The 22801-nt window shown below is 44.1% G+C and overlaps 1 protein-coding gene across 7 annotated transcripts in view; it reads right to left on the bottom strand.

Moving 5' to 3' along the window:
• LZTR1 (leucine zipper like post translational regulator 1) overlaps positions 1–22801 on the bottom strand; it is a 298705-nt gene that overhangs the window by 243155 nt on the left and 32749 nt on the right. For all 7 annotated transcript variants that reach the window (XM_073319623.1, XM_073319627.1, XM_073319622.1 and 4 more), the window contains 3 exons: positions 21876–21932; positions 20946–21025; positions 16979–17087 (listed from right to left, as the gene is read on the bottom strand). In XM_073319623.1, the coding sequence (XP_073175724.1) occupies positions 16979–17087; positions 20946–21025; positions 21876–21932 (246 nt within the window). The remainder of the gene's footprint in view (positions 1–16978; positions 17088–20945; positions 21026–21875; positions 21933–22801) is intronic.

Below are 22801 nucleotides of genomic sequence, written 5' to 3'. Positions count from 1 at the left end.
TAGTTCTCTGAAAACTAGGGCTGTCAGTTAATCGCAGTTAACTCAAGCAATTAACGCAAAACAAATTAACTAGATTTTAAAAAATAGTTGTGATTAATCACTGTTTTAATCGCACTGTTAAACAATAATAGGCTACCAATTTAAATTTATTATAGATATTTTTGGATGTTGACCATGTGCTTGACGACACCCTCAAATAATTAATTGTATAGATTAGTGAGGAATGATTTCCTTTTACAAAAGAAATAGTATTTTTCAATTCACTTTCAGACAAGTACTGTAATGCAATTTCTTTGTTGTAAAAGTGCAACCTACAAATGTATAATTTTATTTTTCACAGAACTGCACTCAAAAACAAAACAATGTAAAACTTTAGAGCCTACAAGTCCACTCCGTACTATTTCTTGTTCAGCCAATCACTAAGACAAACAAGTTTACATTTTTACGGGAAATAATGCTGCCAGCTTCTTATTTACAACTGTGACACACTCTATATGATTTTATAAAAATATGCTAATGAGTGTGAATATAATGTAACTGGAATATGCTTCATGCAAAAAGTCTCTTGTAAGGTATCATTACAAAACTTATAATCTACTGAGTGTGGTCATCCTATTTGTATAAATGTATCACTCTTGTAACTGAAACTAGAACTATAAAATATAACTCTGAGGACGTGTTGTAATTATGCAAAGTGTGGGCCATTAATGGTGGTTTGGAATCTTGATGGCTCCCATTAACCAGGACAATTGTCTGTAGATCGCTCTGTTTCACTTGTAAGTCTTCTTGTATACCTGTGTGCTGGCAAGTGGATAATGAAGTCTTACAGTGGCATGTGATCATGTCACCTGAACTGGAATCCATCCTTAACCTGGTGCTTTCCATTGAGAAGGAGGGGGTGGGAACCCAGAGAGGGACAAAGGATTCCTGCATTATGCAAAAGATATATAAGTGGGTGGAACAGAACAAAGTGAGGCGACCATCATGAGAAATCCCCTAGCTACCACCTGAGCTGGAACAAGGGCTGTACCAGGGGAAAGGATTGTGCCCAGACTAAGAAGGTGTCCAGTCTGTGAAAGAAACTTATTAATACATCTCTGAGGGTGAGATTTTATCTGTATTCAGTTTTATTACTGTACTAGACTTAGACGTGTGTGTTTTATTTTATTTTGCTTAGTAATTCACTTTGTTCTGTCTGTTACTACTTGGAACCACTTAATCCTGCTTTCTGTATTTAGTAAAATCACTTTTTACTTATTAATTAACCCAGAGTATGTATTAATACCTGGAGGGGGGAAGGGGGGAAGCAGCTGTGCATATCTCTCTGTCAGTGTTATAGAGGACAAACAATTTATGAGTTTTTACCCTGTATAAAGCTTATATAGGGTAAAGGATTTATTTAGGGTTTGGACCCCATTAGGAGTTGGGCATCTGAGTGTTAAAGACAGGAACACTTCTGTAAACAGCTTTCAGTTAAGCCTACAGCTGTTAGGGGACGTGGTTCAGACCTGGGTCTGGGTTTGCAGCAGGCTAGCGGGTCTCGCTCAAACCAGGCAGGGCACTGAAGTCCTAACCTGACAGGGCAGGAAAGCAGGAGCAGAAGTAGTCTTGGCACATCAGTTGGCAGCCTCCAAGGGGGTTTCTGTGATCCAACCCGTCACAACGTCACCTGAAAGTGAGAACAGGCATTCGCAAGGCACTGTTGTAGCTGGCGTTGCAAAGGTATTCACGTGCCACATATACTAAACATTCATATGCCCTTTCATGCTTCAACTTGTAGATTTTTTAACATCTTTTTTACAGTGCAAATATTTGTAATAAAAAATAATAATATAAAGTGAGCATTGTACACTCTCTATTCTGTGTTATTGATGCAGATACCTAGGTAGTCCAGGAGTGCATAGAGGGTCCGGATTGTGCGGAGAAGACTGGTCGGAGAGGGTGCAACGAGAAGCCAATAATTGAGGTAAGGAAAGAGGGAGCGCCCGAGTCAACACATAAGAATCATAGAATATCAGGGTTGGAAGAGACCCTGCTCAAAGTAGGACCAATCCACAACTAAATCATCCCAGCCAGGGCTTTGTCAAGCCTGACCTTAAAAACCTCAAAGGAATGAGATTCCACCATCCCCCTAGGTAAGGCATTCCAGTGCTTCACCACCCTCCTAGGGAAAAAGTTTTTCCTAATATCCAATCTAAATCTCTCCCACTGCAACTTGAGACCATTACTCCTTGTTCTGTCTTCTGCTACCACTGAGAACAGCCTAGATCCATCCTTTTTCGAACCCCCTTTCAGGTAGTTGAAAGCAGCTATCAAATCCCCACTCATTCTTCTCTTCTGCAGACTAAATAATCCCAGTTCCCTCAACCTCTCCTCATAAATCATATGCTCCAGCTCCCTAATCATTGTTGTTGCCCTCTGCTGGACGCTTTCCAATTTTTTCACATCCTTCTTGTAGTGTGGGGCCCAAAATTGGACACACTACTCCAGATGAGGCCTTACCAATGTTGAATAAAGGGGAACGATCACATCCCTCGATCTGCTGGCAATGCCCCTACTTATACATCCCAAAATGCCATTGGCCTTCTTCGCAAAAAGGGCACACTGTTGACTCATATCCAGCTTCCCGTCCACTGTAACCCCTAGGTCCTTTTCTGCGGAACTGCTGCCGAGCCATTCGCTCCCTAGTCTGTAGCAGTGCATGGGATTCTTCTGTCCTAAGTGCAGAACTCTGCACTTGCCCTTGTTGAACCTCATCAGATTTCTTTTGGCCTAATCCTCTAATTTGTCTAGGGCCCTCTGTATCCTATCCCTACCCTCCAGCATATCTACCTCTCCTCCCAATTTACTGTCATCTGCAATCTTGGTGAGGATGCAATCCATGTCATCCTCCGGATCATTAACGAAGATACTGAACAAAACCAGCCCCACGACCGACCCTTGGGGCACTCTGCTTGATACCGGCTGCCAACTAGACATGGAGCCATTGATCACTGCCCGTTGAGCCCAACAATCTAGCCAGCTTTCTATCCACCTTATAGTCCATTCATGCAGCCCATACATCTTTAACTTCCTAGCAAGAATACTGTGGGAGACCGTATCAAAAGCTTTGCTAAAGTAAAGGAATAACATGTCCACTGCTTTCCCATCATCCACAGAGCCAGTTATCTCATTATAAAAGGCAACTAGATTAGTCAGGCATGACTTGCCCATAGTGAATCAATGCTGACTGTTCCTGATCACTTTCCTCTCCTCTAAGTGCTTCAGAACCTATTCCTTGAGGACCTGCGCCATGATTTTTCCAGGGACTGAGGTGAGGCTGACTGCCCTGTAGTTCCCAGGATACTCCTTCTTCCCTTTTTTAAAGATGGCCACAACATTAGCCTTTTTCCAGTCATCCGGGACCTCCCCCGATCGCCATGAGTTTTCAAAGATAATGGACAATGGCTCTGCAATCACATCCGCCAACTCCTTTAGCACTCTCAGATGCAGCACATCCGGCCCCATGGACTTATACTCGTCCAGTTTTTCTAAATAGTCCCAAACCACTTCTTTCTCCACAGAGGGCTGGTCACCTCCTCCCCATGCTGTGCTGCCCAGTGCAGTAGTCTGGGAGCTGACCTTTGTTAGGATATAGATATTCAGGCCTGTCTGTAAAGGCCTATACTCTAAGAATTTAGGTGTATTCTTATCACTTGGCTAGTGATAGAGGTATAAAAGAAAGAATCAAAACCACTGTCTGCCAGTGTAAGGGCCTTCTCTTACTGTGACAGTTTGTGGCCCTGTGCTTAGGCTCAGGCCTTTGGCTAAGCAGCAGAGGCAGCCATAAGCTGGGAAGCGACCGGTCACATCCTCACATTCCAAACTAGTCACATTGAAATAAGGTGCTATTGGGCTGTTAGGCACTATCAGGACAGGATTGTATTCCTATCACCTCCAGAGAAAGGGAAGTGCCTAGAAAATGTAAAAGGAAACTTAGTTTGATAGCATCCTGTCTGGCAAGAACTCACTTATCAATAGCTGGGATGTGGAATCCTCACTTCTGTATTGTTTTGTCATTATAGTTCCCACTTTGCTGTTGTTTGTCTGTATAATCTCTGTCTGGTTCTGTGATTGTTCCTGTCTGCTGCATAATTAATTTTGCTGGGTGTAAACTAATTGAGGTGGTGGGATATAATTGGTTACATAATCATGTTACAATATGTTAGGATTGGTTAGTTAAATTTCAGGAAAATGATTGGTTAAGGTATAGCTAAGCAGAACTCAAGTTTTACTATATAATCTGTAGTCAATGAGGAAGTGACGGGGGTGTGGGTGGGGGTGGGCATGTGGGTGTGTGAGATGGGAACAGGGAATGGGAGTAAGGAAATTGGAATCATGTTTTGCTAAAGGGGGAAATGGGAACAGGGAATGGGAGTAAGGAAGTTGGAATCATGCTTGGCTAAGGGCAGGAATCGGAACAGGGACACAGGTGTAAGGCTCTGTGGTGTCAGAGCTGGGAAGGAGGATACTAAGGAAGGAAACTGGAATCATGCTTGCTGGAAGTTCACCCCAATAAACATCGAATTGTTTGCACCTTTGGACTTCGGGTATTGTTGCTCTCTGTTCATGTGAGAAGGACCAGGGAAGTAAGTGGGTGAAGGAATAAGCCCCCTAACAACCTTGTTTGTGAAGAGAGAGGCAAAAAAAGCATTAGCTTTTTCCACATCCTCTGTCACTAGGTTGCCTCCATCATTCAGTAAGGGGCCCACACTTTCCTTGACTTTCTTCTTGTTGCTAACATACCTGAAGAAACCCTTCTTGTTACCCTTAACATCTCTTGCTAGCTGCAACTCCAGGTGTGATTTGGCCTTCCTGATTTCACTCCTGCATGCCCGAGCAATATTTTTATACTCCTCCCTGGTCATTTGTTCAAGCTTCCACTTCTTGTAAGCTTCTTTTTTGTGTTTAAAATCAGCAAGGATTTCACTGTTAAGCCAAGCTGGTCGCCTGCCATATTTACGATTCTTTCTACACAGCGGGATGGTTTGTCCCTGTAACCTCAATAAGCATTCTTTAAAATACAGCCAGCTCTCCTGGACTCCTTTCCCCCTCATGTTATTCTCCCAGGGGATCCTGCCCATCAGTTCCCTGAGGGAGTCAAAGTCTGCTTTTCTGAAGTCCAGGGTCCGTATTCTGCTGCTCTCCGTTCTTCCTTTTGTGTCAGGATCCTGAACTCAACCATCTCATGGTCACTGTCTCCCAGGTTCCCATCCAGTTTTGCTTCCCATACTAATTCTTCCTGGTTTGTGAGCAGCAGGTCAAGAAGAGCTCTGCCCCTAGTTGGTTCCTCCAGCACTTGCACCAGGAAATTGTCTCCTACATTTTCCAAAAACTTCCTGGATTGTCTGTGCACAGCTGTATTGCTCTCCCAGCAAGATATCAGGGTGACTGAAGTCTCGCATGAGAACAAGGGCCTGCGATCTAGTAACTTCCTTGAGTTACCGGAAGAAAGCCTCGTCCACCTCATCCCCCTGGTCTGGTGGTCTTTAGTAGACTCCCACCACGACATCACCCTTGGTGCTCACATTTCTAAACTTAATCCAGAGACTCTCAGGTTTTTCTGCAGGTTCATACCGGAGCTCTGAGCAGTCATACTGCTTGCTTACATACATTGCAACTCCCCCACCTTTTCTGCCCTGCCTGTCCTTCCTGAACAGTTTATATGACATGTACTCCAGTAATGTGAGTTATCCCACCAAGTCTCTGTTATTCCAATCACATCATAATTCCTTGACTGTGCCAGGACTTCCAGTTCTCCCTGCTTGTTTCCCAGGATTCTTGCATTTGTGTTTAGGCACTTAAGATAACTTGCCAATCGTCCCTCTTTCTCAGTATGAGGCAGGAGCCCTCTCCCCTCTCGCACTCTCCTGATCATGCTTCCTCCCAGTATCCAACTTCCCCACTTACCTCAGGGCTTTGGTTTCCTTCCCCCAGTGAACCTAACTTAAAGCCCTCCTCACTAGGTTAGCCAGCCTGCTTGCAAAGATGCCACAACATGTAAGCTACCACAACCGTGAAGACCTTTGTGAAGACATGGGGGGGTGGCAATCCCAAAGGGGAGGACACAAAACTGATAATAGGAGGTGCCCACCATGAAGCATAAGAACTTGTTGTGACGATGTGACTCAGCAGGGAGGGGGAAGTGTTGACCTGGGAATGTGCCCTGGGGATGGGAGAAATGAGAACCTGTCACCTGAGCCGGGAGGGGGAGGTAACACCTCTGCCCAGGAATGTGAAGACAGGCTGCAGGAGAGAGCCTGCTGGGGGGGGGTTTAGTTTTCAGTTTGATGCTGGGTGGAGGAACACAGGGAACCCCAGGGCTGGGGTCTAAGCTCCCTGCTCCCGCGGAAGGACTTGACTGAGGGGTGCTGGGTGTACCCCACAAGCTCTGTTTCGGGCTGTGTTCCTGTTGTCCAATAAACCTTCTGTTTACTGGCTGGCTGAGAGTCTCAGTGAATCCCAGGAAGGGGGGTGCAGGGCCTGGACTCCCCCACACTCCGTGACACTTGTGATGCGTGGGATGGATGTTTATATGAACAAACGTCTTTCATATCAAGAACCGTGAACCAGGCGCCACAGAAAAGCCATGGAAGGATAAGGAGGAGCGTCACCATACGAAAACGGAAGTTGCACATTAATTTGTCAGGGAGAGAAGGTCCAAAATGGTGTAGAGACCACCCCCTTTCTTCGCCTTGGATGTACCACATGGCTGACGCATGCATGGGTCAACAAACACCACTATGAATCGTTCTGGTGCATATGCACACCCACATTTGGAATCCACATAGGGACCAGCAATTGAAGAAGAACGCGTAGTTGCTATCTTCACAGTATGTATGCAACTATACTCAATTGTCATTGGATCAAAAGGCATGTATTTAGCATTTAGGTGTGAATTTACTTAATAGAGAACTGTTTGGCTATCACATGGTGTTTACAAAACTGAAGCCTTCAGGCTGAAGCCTTTGATCTTCCAAGCAAGTGCCACTGGGACTTTTCACAGACTCAAGTATCTATTCTTTGTCAGAGGAAAACACATGCTGTGATGGGTTTTCTGTGAAGACACCTGGCAGCTTACTCTCTGTGCATGATAGTTATAAATATGGATTCATGGGACTAATCCAACATCTCTGATCTGCTGTACTCTAAAAGGGGAGTTTGAGCCATTGAACTGAGATCCCCAAAAACTCATTTGGGGACTCCCTGAAAAATTCATGGAAGGACTAAGAGATTTACGGAGAATTAGCAGACTTTATATCTCTGCTAATAAGTAGACTCATATAATCCAGGGAACTACAGCCTCACCTCAGTCCCTGGAAAAATCATGGAGCAGATCGTGAAGAAATCCATTTTGAAGCACTTGGAGGAGAGGAAGGTGATCAGGAACAGTCAACATGGATTCACCAAGGGCAAGTCATGCCTGAGCAACCTGATGAGAACTGGCTCTGTGGATATGGAGAAAGCGGTGGACATGATACACCTTGACTTTAGCAAAGCTTTTGATATGGTCCCACATTCTTGCCAGCAAGTTAAAGTAGTATGGATTGGATGATTGGACTATAAGGTGGATAGAAAGCTGGCTAGATTGTCGGGCTCAACAGGTAGTGATCAACAGCTAGATGTCTAGTTGGCAGCCAGAATCTAGGAGAGTGCCCCAGGGGTCGGTCCTGGAGCTGGTTTTGTTCAACATCTTCATTAATGATCTGGATTATGGGATGGATTGCACCCTCAGCAAGTTTGCGGATGACACCAAGCTGGGGGGAGAGATAGATATACTGAAGAGATGGAATAGAGTCCAGAGTGACCTAGACAAATGGGAGGATTGGGCCAAAAGAAATCTGATGAGGTTCAACAAGAACAAGTGCAGAGTCCTGCACTTGGGACGGAAGAATCCCATACACCACTACAGGCTGGGGACTGACTGGGTAAGTGGCAATTCTTAAGAAAAGGACCTGGGGATTACAGTGAACGAGAAGCTGGATATGAGTCAACAGTGTGCCCTTGTTGCCAAAAAGGCTAACGGCATATTGGCCTGCATTAGTAGGAGCGTTGCCAGCAGATCAAGGAAAGTGATTATTTCCCTCTATTCGGCACTGGTGAGGCCACATCTGGAATATTGCGTCCAGTTTTCAGCATCCCACTACAGAGAGGAGGTGGACAAATTGGTGAGAGTCCAGTGGAGGGCAACAAAAGTGATTAGGGGGCTGGGGCACATGATTTATGAGGAGAGGCTGAGGGAATTGGGATTATTTAGTCTGCAAAAAAGAAGAGTGAGGGGCGATTTGATAGCAGCCTTCAACTACCTGAAGGGGGGTTCCAAGGAGAATGGAGCTAGGCTGTTCTCAGTGGTGGCAGATGACAGAACAAGGAGCAATGGTCTCAAGTTGCCATGGGGGAGATCTTGGTTGGATATTAGGAAACACTATTTCACGGGAGCGTGGTGAAACACCGGAATGGGTTACCTAGGGAGGTGGTGGAATCTCCATCCTTAGAGGTTTTTAAGGCCCAGCTTGACAAAGTCCTGGCTGGGATGATTTAGTTGGAGTGGTCCTGCTTTGAGCAGGGGGTTAGACTAGATGATCTTCTGAGGTCTCTTCCAATCCTAATCTTCTATGATTCTGATTCAATCGTAATATATTTTCTCGGCTTTGACCTTTTAATAACTAAATTTATTTTCTTACACAATACAGTTTAGTTACTAGAGAGTTTGGCTCCAGTGTTGTTTTGGGGGAGATCCTGAACATCCAGTGACCTTCAGTGAATGACTGGTCTTTTAGGACTGGAAAAACCTAATGTGTTGTGTTTTTAATTTTAATAACCTTACACCATAAAGTCCAGTTTGTCTGGGTAATAAAAAGGGGAAGGAAGGGAATTATCTGTATTCCAGGGTAAAACTAATATAGTGGTCCAGCAGTACTCTTTATTACTGGCTTAGTGAATCTAATGACAGACTATACCACCAGTTTGGGGATGTCTGCCCTATTTTCTGACAATCTGTCCTGAGTTTGGGTATTGTCAGCTGAGAGTCACTCCAGGCACCACGACAACCCCATCTCAAAAAAGATATAGTAGAACTGGACGAAGTACTGAGAAGTGCAACAACGATTAGGGTTACAAACTTCCATACAGAGGAAGATTAAAAGACTGGAACTGATGATTAAGGCTACATTTGGTCACAGCAGTCCTGGATTCCGTGACTTTACCAGACCCCCATAACTTCTTCGGAGGCTGCAGCTAGGGCCATGCGCCCCTGCCCTGCAGCTTGCACCAGGGGCTATTACGGGTCCATGCACCCCTGCCCCGCAGCTTCCGCAGGATTTTGCGACCAGGGCAGTGTGCCCCTCCCACATGGCTTCCGCCAGGGGCTGCAGCCAGGGCCATGCACTCCTGCCCCGCTTCCGCCAGGGGCTGCAACCATGGCCGTGCACCCCTGCACCGTGGCTTCCGCCAGGGAATGCAACCAGGGCCATGTCTCCGTTTCCCCACTCCCACCCCCCAGCTTGTAGAGTTATCTTTAGTAAAAGTCACAGACAGGTCACGGGCTCCATGAATTTGTTTATTGCTCATGACCTGTCTGTGACTTTTACTAAAAATAACCATGACAAAATCTTAGCTTATTGATGAGCTTCAAAAAGAGACAACTAAGGAGGGGATATGCCAGAGGTCTATAAAATCATGAATGGTGTGGAGAAAGTGAAAGTGTTATTTACCACTTCACATAACACAAGAACCAAGGGTCACCCAATAAATTTAACAGGTAGCAGGTTTCAAACAAATGTAAGAAGTACATCTTCAGACACCACACAGTCACCCTTTGGAACTCATTGCTAGGGGATGTTGAAAAGTATAACTGGATTTAAAGAAGAATTAGGTAAGTTTGTGGAGGATAGTTCCATATATGGCTATTAGCCAAGAATGTCAGGGAATGTAACACCTTATGTTCTGGGTCTCCCTGAACCCTCTGATTGCCAGAAACTGGGACAGGGGGATGGTTCAGTTGATAATTGTCTTGTTCTTTTCATTCTCTTCATCCCCTCTGAAGCATCTTGCTCCAGCCACTGTCAGAGACAGGATACTGGACTGATTGAATTGTTGGTTTGACTCAGTATGACCATTCTTATGACCTCAGCTATATCTGACACCCAATTCCAGGGGAAGCAATATATTAAAACTTCTCACAGGGTCCGTTCAGCTCTGAAAATTGGCCTGTGGTTGCGATGCACGTCAGAAAATGCTTTACACATGCACTATGACACTAGGGCACCTGGAGCCTGGTGTGTTAAACTGTGCCAACTAACTAAGGGATGTCAGCGTGCATTACAGCCAGCTGTGTCTTACATGAAACAGGTAGTGGCTCATGAACCAAACCCTACCTAAATATTATGAGTGCCAATCCTGCCCTTTGGACAACAGATATTCTGGTATCTCCTAACTAGAGCTCTCACCTGGGGCTACAAATGCAACCAGTATTAGGGAGGAGTGATAGTAACTTCCATAGTTAATACTGAGCAGAGATTTCTGTTTATGAGCCAACTTTTCTAAGTGCAACAGGGATTGGGATAGACTTTATGGGGCACATTTAGGATTGGTTGGTCAGGATACAGTGCCCCCCTCCACAAAAATGAGCTGGTTTGAAAGTTCAGATTCTTATAACATTTTTTGCACTGGGCAAGGGGGGAAAAAAACAGCTACGGCTCAGTGCCTCAAAATTTATATTGCTGGACTGATCCTGAACTCAGCTATTCAAGGGTACCAAGGACCTGTTTAGAAATATTTCATAAGTTATTGCACTACAAAAGCTTTTAGCTACTCTGCTCATGGACAGGTCTCACCTCTGAGCTATTGTTTCCACAGAACTCCTGTGTAAGTGACACACAGAAAATGTCTACACTGCAAAGTTTCTGTGCCACAAGTTTACCACTTTTATTAAAACACTGGAATTAAACTGCCATTGCGTGTCCACACTGTGCTCCTTGTGACGCTGGAGCACATCCACATTAGCAGCTCTTGCAATGGCAAAGACAGCAGTGCATTGTGGTATCTAGCCCACTGTGCAGCTGGTCTCAGGGTGCTTTGGGAAGGGTTTGCAATGCCTCATAGGGAAAGCACAGCAACACATGGTGCAATTCTATTCTTCCATGGTCGTCCTACTACTTTGCCAGCTGCTATTCAACTAAGCAGGTGGGGGAGAAAGTGTGTGAGACAGGGAGTGTGGGTGTGGGGTGAAGGGAAGACTGTGGTTTGGGGTCAGAGAGTACATCAGCATGCTGACTTGTAAGTTCAGACAGCAGCAGGAAGCAACCAGTTCTGAGGCAGGGGGAGGGGGAAACCCCGACATCAGCCTCCGCCTCCCTCCCTGGGCTCTCTGCACAGCACTGTCTCTCTCACACACACACACAGGCACACACGCCTGTGTTCAACAGCACGAGCATTCCACAATAATAGAATCATAGAATATCAGGGTTGGAAGGGACCTCAGGAGGTCACCCAGTCCAACCCCCTGCTCAAAAACAGGACCAATCCCCAATTAAATCATCCCAGCCAGGGCTTTATCAAGCCTGACCTTAAAAACTTCTAAGGAAGGAGATTCCACCACCTCCCTAGGCAACGCATTCCAGTGCTTCACCACCCTCCTAGTGAAAAAGTGTTTCCTAATATCCAATCTAAACCTCCCCCACTGCAACTTGAGACCATTACTCCTTGTCCTGTCCTCATCTACCACTGAGAATAGTCTAGAACCATCCTCTCTGGAACCACCTCTCAGGTAGTTGAAAGCAGCTATCAAATCCCCCCTCATTCTTCTCTTCTGCAGGCTAAACAATCCCAGTTCCCTCAGCCTCTCCTCATAAGTCATGTGTTCCAGACCCCTAATCATTTTTGTTGCCCTTCGCTGGACTCTTTCCAATTTATCCACATCCTTCTTGTAGTGTGGGGCCCAAAACTGGACACAGTACTCCAGATGAGGCCTCACCAATGTCAAATAGAGGGGGTCGATCACGTCCCTCAATCTGCTCGCTATGCCCCTACTTATACATCCCAAAATGCCATTGGCCTTCTTGGCAACAAGGGCACACTGCTGACTCATATCCAGCTTCTCGTCCACTCTCACCCCTAGGTCCTTTTCCGCAGAACTGCTGCCTAGCCAATCGGTCCCTAGTCTGTAGCTGTGCATTGGGTTCTTCTGTCCTAAGTGCAGGACCCTGCACTTATCCTTATTGAACCTCATCAGATTTCTTTTGGCCTAATCCTCCAATTTGTCTAGGTCCCTCTGTATCCTATCCCTGCCCTCCAGCGTATCTACCACTCCTCCCAGTTTAGTATCATCCACAAATTTGCTGAGAGTGCAATCCACACCATCCTCCAGATCATTTATGAAGATATTGAATAAAACTGGCCCCAGGACCGACCCCTGGGGCACTCCACTTGACACCGGTTGCCAACTAGACATGGAGCTATTGATCACTACCCGTTGAGCCCGACAATCTAGCCAACTTTCTACCCACCTTATAGTGCATTCATCCAGCCCATACTTCTTTAACTTGCTGACAAGAATATTGTGGGGGACTGTGTCAAAAGCTTTGCTAAAGTCAAGAAACAATACATCTACTGCTTTCCCTTCATCCACAGAACCAGTAATCTCATCATAGAAGGCGATTAGATTAGTCAGGCATGACCTTCCCTTGGTGAAGCCATGCTGACTGTTCTTGATCACTTTCCTCTCATGTAAGTGCTTCAGGATTGATTCTTTGAGGACCTGCTCCATGATTTTTCCAGGGGAAATGGTTTGCTTTGTGTCCCGGAGCAGATCAGTACAGCACGCAATGGCTGTCAGAAACAGTGCTTTGAAAGGGGAGGGGTGCATGTCTCTAGGGCAGCAGAGTTCAAAACAATGAGCAGAGCAGTCACTTGAGGCATTATGGGACAGCTCCAGAGACCAATTACAGCACAGAAAGCAATCAAGTGTCTGCACTGACAACAGAGCGCTGGAGCCTCTGTGCAAATAGCCATTGAGGTGGGTTTTTTGCAACACTGCAACTGAGGAGTTTTTGCACAAAAAGTAGCTTGGCAGTGTGTACACGTCTGCAGTTTGAGCACAAAAAGTTGCTATACTGCGCAGAAACTTGCCAGTGTAGACAAGTCCTGAGTAAGGTGAGTTTGGAGAACAAGCACTCCCCTTAAACATATGCAGCTTGAGTTCCAATTCACTCATTGGGAGATATGTGCTGTGCACCTTAGGGCTTTCAACCAGCCTTTCCCTCAGTATCTGGGCCACAACGAAGCTCCTTTTGGAAGTGCGAGTGGTATGTGAAGTTTAGAGATGTTCAGCTCCCCACAAGTGTACTCCCAATGCCATCTACCCGCCTCCCTGGATCTTGCTCTGAGACAGTTTTGGTAGTACTCTGTCAGGGATGTGAAATCTGGTATGGTGGTATGGGCCAGGCGGAGGTGGGAGAAACTAGCTGCCACACTGAAAATAACACCAGTTTGGCCAGTACAAAAGTCCCAGTCAGGATGAAGTGGTTCTGAGCCACGAGAGGCTCACTGAACTCCTGGCCGGCAGCACTAAGCTTGATGGACTGGGTCTGGAACTGAGGCTGGGAACAACGTATGCCACAGAAATACAATGCTGAGACTGGAGAGCGTTAAAAACAGGCAAACTCTGTCCAACAGCACCGAGACCAGGAAGAGAGATCCACCACTAATATGGACATGAGCCATTTCTAACTTATGCAAGCCTCCTATGTACAGGTGGGTGTGCAGAGTTGTTTTCCCCACAGTAGTCCCTGATGTGGCCTAGGGATTCTACGTCTCCTCTCCCCTTGCTGTCTCCAGCTGCTAAATACACTCTTCACAATCCATTAGCTACAACCTTCCCTCCTGATCACGGCCTTTACAGCACTACTTGGGGCATGGTAGCTCATTGATGGTAAGATGTGCCTAGAAAGACCTCACGAGGTTCCCTCCTATGTGTTCCCACCAACTATGCCCCCCTCACTTCCACAGCATTCTCAAAAAGATGGGAAATTCACAGCCAAAAAACTTAATGTAGATGTAAGTCTACCTAGTGCTGACTTGTGCCCTTCCAGAATGTGGAGACGGGCTAAACTGAACATTTCCAAACCAGGACATGCAGAATTAAGACAACACCTCCCACAGCATTACTTCAACTCTGTATTTTCTGCTGAACGGGAGTTTTACGTTTAGCCAACCTCCACATTATAATTTAAGTTTAGCTACAATCCCACATTACAATTACAATGTAATTGTAAACATGGATCATCACTGGGTGGGTGTTTCTAGTGGGGTCCCACAGGGATTGGTTCGTGACCCTACTCTATTTAACATATTTATTAAGGACCTGGAAGAATACATAAAATCATCACCGAACATTTGCAGATCACTAAGATGGGAGGAATGATAAATAATGAAGAAGGCAAGTCACTGATACAGAGCAATCTAGATCACTTGGTAAAATGGGCACAACAACATGCATTTCAATACAGCAAAATGTAAAGTTATACCTCTAGGAACAAAGAATGCAGGCCATACTTACAGGATGCAGGACTCTATCTTGGGAAAAAGTGACTCTGAAAAAGACTTGAGGGTTGTGGTGGATGATCAGCTAAAAATTAGCTCCCAATGTCACACTGTGGCCAAAAGGGCTTGGATGTATAAAACAGCAGACAACTGAGGAGTAGGAAGATTATTTTACCTCTCTTTGCCAATGACACATCTGCTGCTTGAATACTGTGTCCAGTTCTGGTGTGCCCAATTCATAAAGGATATTGATAAACAGCAGAGGGTTCAGAGAAGAGCCACAAGAATGATTAAAGGATTGGAAAACATCCCTTATAGTGATGGACTCAATCTGTTTAGTTTAACAAAGAGAAGATCAAGGGGAGACTTGATTCCAGTTTATAAGTACCTATGCAGAGAGGAAAAGAAATTTGATAACAGAGGGCTCTCCAACTAGCAGACAAAAGCATAAGATCCAATGACTAGAAGTTGAAACTAGAAACAAATTCAGACTGGAAATAAAATCAAATTTTTAACAGTCAGAGTATATTAACCATGGAAACAATTTACAAAGGGCTGTGATGGAGTCTTCAATGCTGTCAATTTTTAACTCAAGATTGGATGTTTTTCTAAAAAGATCTACTCTAATTCAACCAGGAATTAATTCAAGGAAATTCTATGGCCTGTGTTATATGGGAGGTCAGACTACATGATCACAGTGGTCACTTCTGGCTTTATTATCTATGAAAATGGCGACTACCATTTCAGGCAGACTAAGGTGATCATTTCATTGCTTACATTCTGATCAAGTGTTCAATGTTATCTGCACAACTAATAGGCCTAGAAATGTAATTTTTTAGAACAAAGTTGAGATTCTGGAGCACAGCTCTGCAGCAAGGATAAAATCCACAGCAAATCCCATAGCTGCAGAATACACAAGGCTTTGATTATAAGGCCAATTTTACAGATGAGTGAGGTACAGATCATAGAATCATAGAATCATAGAATATCAGGGTTGGAAGGGACCCCAGAAGGTCATCTAGTCCAACCCCCTGCTCAAAGCAGGACCAATTCCCAGATACTGAGGCCTACATTTTCAAGTGCCCAATAATAAATGATCAGTCTTCACCATGGCCTCAAGGTTCTGTACCAGGCCCAATGTTGTCAAATATGTTAATTAAAGAGTGGTGAGGTAGTGAAATTTGCAGACTCAAACTCAAGTTATTTAGGTTATTCAAGTCCAGAGAAGACAAAGGAATCCAGAGGGACTTAACTGAGCTAGGTGAATGGGCAACATGATGGAAAATGAAGTTCAGGGTCCAAAAATGCAAAATAATGCACATTGGAAGGATAAAATGGAACTACTCATACACCTTACAAGTTCTGAATTAACTATAACAACTTATGCAGGCATCACTGTGGAGTTTGCATGAAGACATATGCTCAAAATGCAACAGTGGTCGAAAAAAGCAAATAAGATGCTAAGGGTATGTCTACCAACACCCGGGCGGGGTGTCAAACAACCCATCAACAGCCATTGTCCAGCAAGGAAGCTACAGTTCAATGACTCACCTGCACAAGACCACACTAGGGGAATTTCTCAACCTTTCCTGTAGACTCAGCAATGCCCCCCAGACATGCCTGGACTTGTGTTCCCCAAGCACATGGGACTGAGGGTATAAAACAGAACATAGAGGCCGATGCTTCGCCTTTCTCCTGCCCCCACCTATGCTGCAAGCAACAAAGACACTCACAGAAGATCCAACAGAGGATGCTGGCCCAGGTTTCAAGGGTGAAATCTGTATACTATGAACTGCAATATCCAGTGGGGTGAGAAAAAGTTCTTAATCTAGATGTTGTCCAGTTTAATAGGGTTGAGACTTTAGACTGCGTGCTTCTAGTTTATTTTATTTTGGTAACTAACTCTGACTTTTTGCCGATCACTTATAATCTATCTTTTGTAGTTAATAAATCTGTTTGACTGTTTATCTTTACCAGTGAGTTTGTATGAAGTGTGTGGCAAAACTGTTCAGAGTACAAAGGCTGGTGTATATCCACTTTCCATTGATGAAGTGGTGAACCAATTAATAAATTTGCACTGACTCCTGGAAAGAAAACATCACACAACAATTTTTTTTAAAACAATGCAAAACAAAAAACAACCAACCAAACAAAAACGTATTTCCCCCTCCACTGTCATACAGATTAATAGATTAAGGGATTTTTGGCAAAACTTTCGAAGAGCATTTACCTTGGGACAGTCCCTGCTTGAAAACTGCAGCCCAAAAGTTTTTGAGTCTATAACAACAAGAGGCTATAATAGAACCTGTTGTGCAAACTTAGCAATAGCATTGCCTACTACTGCCACTACAACTATTTCCTAATGGAGGCTCGTGTTCCATGACACCCAGCCCCTTACCTTCCTTCAGTCTTCCACTCTGTCCACTGGCCAGTTGCAAACTTGTACTCAAAAAGATCATTTTTATTCTTCAAATTGGAATTGGAATATATATCTCCAGTGTAGCCACCTGGATAACAACAATTTCATTAGACAAAGTTTCACACTTGGCACAATGTATACTCAGTTATTATGAACTTTAGCAAATAGCTGATTGAAAATGACATAACTCCACCGAACAGTTTATCATATAGAATAATAGAGCTATGTTAAGGTTATCTCCTCTATCTTTACATTACAAAAAAAATCTCAAGACTTTTTTTTAAAAGCTCTAGGGATGTTTGGACCTCAACTGCTGTATTTCCTAACAAGCCCTGTCTGGCAGTGGCAAAATCCTAGACTGTGATCTCCAAGCCCCCAGACAGCCAAGTGCATGTCATACATTGTAAGTCCAGAAGGGATCATTGTGATCATCTAGTCTGACCTCCTGTATAGCACAGGCCACATTCTGTCTATCCTCTTCATCTTGGAGACTCTCTCCAGAAGAGTTAGCATTGTCAGCCACTATTATCATGATGAATGGCAGGCTCTCTGGAGGTGATGCTGCCCAATCCTTCTAGAACAGATAGGGTCTTTTGATAATTCAAGGAATTTTATTATGGTCCTTTATTTCTAGACACCGCCTCAGGTCTTTTGCCAGCACAGGTTCTTGTGTTTGATACCCAATGTGGAGAGCTGCTGACACAGCCATTAGTACACTATATCTGATGACGTTCCTAGCTAGCTCTGCACATACTGCTCATCCCACAAAAATACGAAGGTACGGATGGTAGCACACTGTGATATCACTTAAAAAAATTTGTCTCTGAAAATGGCTTGCAAGTGAGCTCCACAGGGCTAGGAGGCTCCTGGACAACTTGACCCATTAACAGTGGAATGCAGAAAGGAGATCACACAGGCCACATCTGTAGTGTCTGGTACTCTGCAAGACAGTGATGGGAGGACTATTTGCACCAACTGTATTACCACGGTGGTCAGGCGTGTCCACACTGGCACTCTACTAGCTGAACTAACACTGATTAGCACTTATCCCCCATGGGGAATCAGGATAACTTAAGCCAATGGATAGCAGAAAAATAGTTGCCTTTAGCAAGTTTGTATGTGGCAAAAGAGCACTTCCCAATAATGGAAGGACACAGCCACAAGTTCCTCTACTGTAGAAAAGGCCTGTCCCTCCACCACTACAGTCCCCTGGGCACAACACTAATGGCACAGGCTCAGTGGGAAAAACCTCACCTACTGAATCATCAGCAATACTACAAACCCTTTAATCCATGTGAATCAAAGTTTTCTGAGGTAAGGTAAGGTTACAATATTTTGATCATTTGTCAATCAAAAGAACCGGTGTTTCCTCTCATATTAGAAAAGTGAATTAGCATTGGAAGGAGCCCAAGCAGAGCCCTGCTAAGTGCTGAAAATGAAGCTCATGATGTTATGTTGATAGTTAGGGCAATAGGATCTTCATAGTCAACTTTGAGAGGGGCTCGTTTTCACAGCTTTACCTGTACTAAAGGATCATTTTTAAGCCCTGGTTTAAACACTATTTCTGCAAACACAAGTTAAACACTGTTTGCCTGGTCAGTGTGGATCAGGCCCAACTATTCTAAGGTACCATTAACAATTAGGCATAATAGATTACTGATTAGGCACAACACATTTAATCGGTGTTAGCACAAACCATCTTTAAGAACAGGTTTAAAAACTATTCCCTACCATGGGTAAAACCTTAAACTAGATAAAGCAGGGTAAAGAAAAGGGACAACCCGAAGTCTCTGACAAGTAGGTGATTTAATTATTCAGCTGTCCAGCCTTCTCTTTAATGCATTGGAAGGAAGTCACTTGCCACTGGGCTATGAATGAGGAGCTCCTATTTGTTTAAAGGCTACCAATTTAAGTAGTTGAGTAGTTGTTTATTTTACACAAGTAGTAGGCATCCTTCAGTCTCGAGAGACCATGGATATGTACCTGAGAGGTAAAGAATTTACTCAATTGATTTTATGGCAGTTGTGGCTGTGACTGAAGAGACTGAATTGAGAGAGAGAGAATCTCTGCTGCATCTGACACATTTAAAGGTGGTATTTTGACCCTTTGGGCTCTGCCTTGTGCAAGCTCTTTTCTTCTCTTCCAAGCTGAACTGCTTCCTCTCATAACTCTGGAGACCTTTGTTAAGCTCTTCTTTCCAAAGGCTGCAGTCCTGAGTGTGATCTTCCCAGTTACACACATCCATTGCTTTTGAGGTCTTGCTTGCACACATCCTTGAAATTTTGGGCACCCTTTGGCTCTTTTTCCAGATGCCAGGTCACCATACAGGATATCCTTTGGGATGCACCCATCATTCATTCGGCACACATGCCCAAGCCAGTGGAGGCGTCTCTGTTTGAGGAGTGTTTGGCCCTGGGTATACTGGCCCTCTTGAGCACCTCAGCTCAGCTCAGCAACAGCTCCAGGAGATTCCAAAAATCTAACAAAGGCAACTCATAGGTAAGCTATTGAGCCTCTTTTCCTGATGACAGTGTAAGGTCCATGTCTTGCTCCTGTACAAAAGTGTGCTGATAACACACGCACAATACACACAGATCTTTGTGTTTTCTGTCAGTTTGTTGTTTTGCCATACCCTCTTGCTCAGTCAGACATTGTTGTGGCAGCTTTTCCAATGCGGATGTTGAGTTCTGTTTCAAGTGAAAGATTGACTGCAACAGTGGACCCCAGATATGTGAATTAATTCACCACTTCAAGCTCATAGTTGATGGAGGGTGCTTCTTCAATTCCTTGGCACATTATGTTCTTCTTTTTAGGCTTACGGTAAGCCCAAAGCCTTGGCAGGCATTGGAAAAAACTATCCATGAGGTTTTGGAGATGGACTTCTGTGTGGATTGTCACAGCTGCACTGTCAGCGAAGAGGAAGTGTTAGATGATGGCCTTCCAAGTCTTGGTTTTAGATCTGAGTCTTGCAAGATGGAACAAGTTTCACTCTATGCATCTGAAGAAGTGGGTTTTTTTACCCACAAAAGCTTATGCCCAAATAAATCTGCTAGTCTTTAAGGTGCCACCGGACTCCTAGTTGTTTTTGTGGATACAGACTAGCTTGGCTACCCCTGTGAAGATTGAACAGCTTTCCATCAGATCTTGTGTACAAGTCGATTCCTTCAGTTGAGGAACCAAAAGCTTGTTTCAGTAGTAAGGAGAAGATCCAAAACAGAGTTGAGGCAAGTACACAGTCTTGCTTGACCCCCCTACAAATCTGGAAAGCCTCTGAGACTGAACAGTCATATTGGACTGTACCATACCTGTTTTCATAGAAGGACCAAATCATGCTCAAGAGCTTGGGGGGACATCCAATCTTTTCTAGAAGCAAAAATAGTCTGCTTCTAAAGGCTATGTGAAGGGGCACTGTTTTCTGCATTTCTCTTCTAGTTGTCTCAGTGAGAAGATTATGTCAAAAGTAGACCTTTCGGCTCTGAAGCCACACTGTGATTCAGGATAGATTCTGTATGCAAGGGTCTGAAGTCTGTTCAGGACAACTCATGCAAAGGCTTTTCCCATGATGCTGAGAAAGTAAATGCCATGATAGTTGTTACAGTCACTCCTGTCACCCTTGTTTTTATAGAGAGTGATGTCTCTCATTTCTTGTGGTACTTCGTCTTCTTTCCAGCACAGGCAGAGCAGCTCGTGAAGGTGTTGCAGTAGAATAGGTTTTGTGCATTTTACCACCTCTGATGGTATGCAGTCTTTTCTGGGACAAAAGAAAGGAAACTCAAACCTGAAGTCCTGGCCATAAATCAGCCACAGGGAGGGACTGAACTGGAGATCTTCGACTCATGCCTACACACCTCTTAAAATTAAGGCTCCCTTTTAAAAAACAGCCCAATAAATTCTCAAAACATTCATTATTCACAGTACACAAAGCCTGAGTTTGTCACTGGCTTACCAAACACAAACATGCTGCTCCCATAGACTACCGCTGAATGGTGATACCGGGGCGCTGGAGGGGTCCCTGTGGTAAAAGCCCTGGGGGATAATACAAAAAGATAGGGTTGACTGCTGCTTCCTTTGTGTGTTTCAAGTACACAAAGAAATTATTTAACTTGGGTATGAAGATATTTGTTTTGGGAAGGCAATTAACTGAAGTCGTTATTTCAGTGTTAATAAATAAGCATTTTCATTGATTCTATATTTTCTAATCATGCTGACCATGATTTTATGGTAGATTAAGTGTTTTATTAAGTTTAATTCTTTTTTTAAATATATTATGCAAAGTTTAAATATGAATGTTGAAATAAATTCTGCAACATTATTATATAGCTACATAGTAAGATAACACACCGCTCACAGCCCAGGCTGGAGTGGGGCGAAGTTGGCTTTAACCCTTCCCAATCCTGGGCTGCTCTGGGAGCTGGACGAGTTCTCTCGGTAATGAAGACAGCCTTCAGAGGTTGTCTAAACTACAGCAGCCTCCCTTGGCTGCTCTAGGGGCAGCAGTGCTGCCCCAAATCTCAGCAGCACCACTGACATAGCCCCTGGCATGCCCCCTACACCAGGAATTGCGAGGGGATTCTCAGAAGTCAGCTCTACAACTGTCTTCCACAGTGCTTGCTGTAACTGGGGCTCTTTACACAACTCCCACCCGTTTACCTGGTGTAAAGGGGCTGAAACAGGAGTGAGGATCTCACCGAACATCAATAAATACATGAATGAGGTGGAAATTAAAATAACCTCGACTCCAGGAAAAAAAGTCAAATAATCTCCTGCTCCCAAAGAAGTTTTTACTTAAGTTAACCCATTTTGGACAGCTGTCAAGTCCAGTAGACTTCTATGGCAGGAATTAAATCAGTAATAAAAATGAGAAATATTCTCATACCTGCACCAAGAGCAATCCTTTACGTCAAATCTCAATAGGTCATTCAACATTGTTTTTCTGCAACGGAAAGAGATGGAAAAGATGTAATGAATGTTTAGCTACATATGCAGAATAAAGACAAACTACAACAGCACTAAAACTTTGTAGGAATAGGAATTGCCAGAGCAGATCACAGCAAGGATCCAGCTAGTTCAGTATGCTGTCTCTCACATAGCCAGTACCAAATGATTTAAAAAAAAAAAGAAACCCGATTGTTGGCACTTACAGAATACCGAAGAGTTTATAGCCCTTGGAAAAAAATATTTCTTCTGGCGAGTACAGCTGTGAATATTCTTAATATCCATATAAATAGATCATTCTACGATCCTACTAAGTGTTTGTCATCTGGGATGTATTGTGGCAGGAATTTCCACAGCCAAAAGAAAAGGTGTGTCTTTTTATCAGTTTTAGTGTCCTGTCTGTTATATGATGTCCCCTCTTACTTTGTATTTTGAGAAAGGGTAAACAGAAGTGCCTAATTTGTCTTCTCTATATCACTTATTATTTTATACCTCAGTCACGTCCTTTCTTATTCATGTCCTCCTTAAAACAGTCCTAGTCCTTTCAACTTCTCCTCATGCAGCAGTCTCTCCTCTTACCTCTATTCATTGTTGACACCCAATACCCACCTCTCCATCCCTTCTATTTCTGCTCTCTTGTTTTTGAGACTAGCCCTCTAGAGCATGAGCTCCAAGTGGCTGACACTCTCACAAATACAGAGCTACCAAGGCAAAGAGCCATGGCTCCAGTATAAGTCATCTATCTGAAGAGAAGAGTATTGGAACAGCAACATTTCTAAGGTCTGGCCCCAACATAAATTCTCAAGACTTTCATCATCTGGCCCTGGGGAGCTCTCACTCCTGCAGCAAATACCCATAAAAGATAGA

Source organism: Lepidochelys kempii, chromosome 21, assembly GCF_965140265.1.
Source record: "Lepidochelys kempii isolate rLepKem1 chromosome 21, rLepKem1.hap2, whole genome shotgun sequence".
NCBI classification, from domain to species: Eukaryota; Metazoa; Chordata; order Testudines; family Cheloniidae; genus Lepidochelys; species Lepidochelys kempii.
The sequence above is the reverse complement of the archived record's forward strand: the minus strand, read 5'-3'. Positions and strand labels throughout refer to the sequence as shown.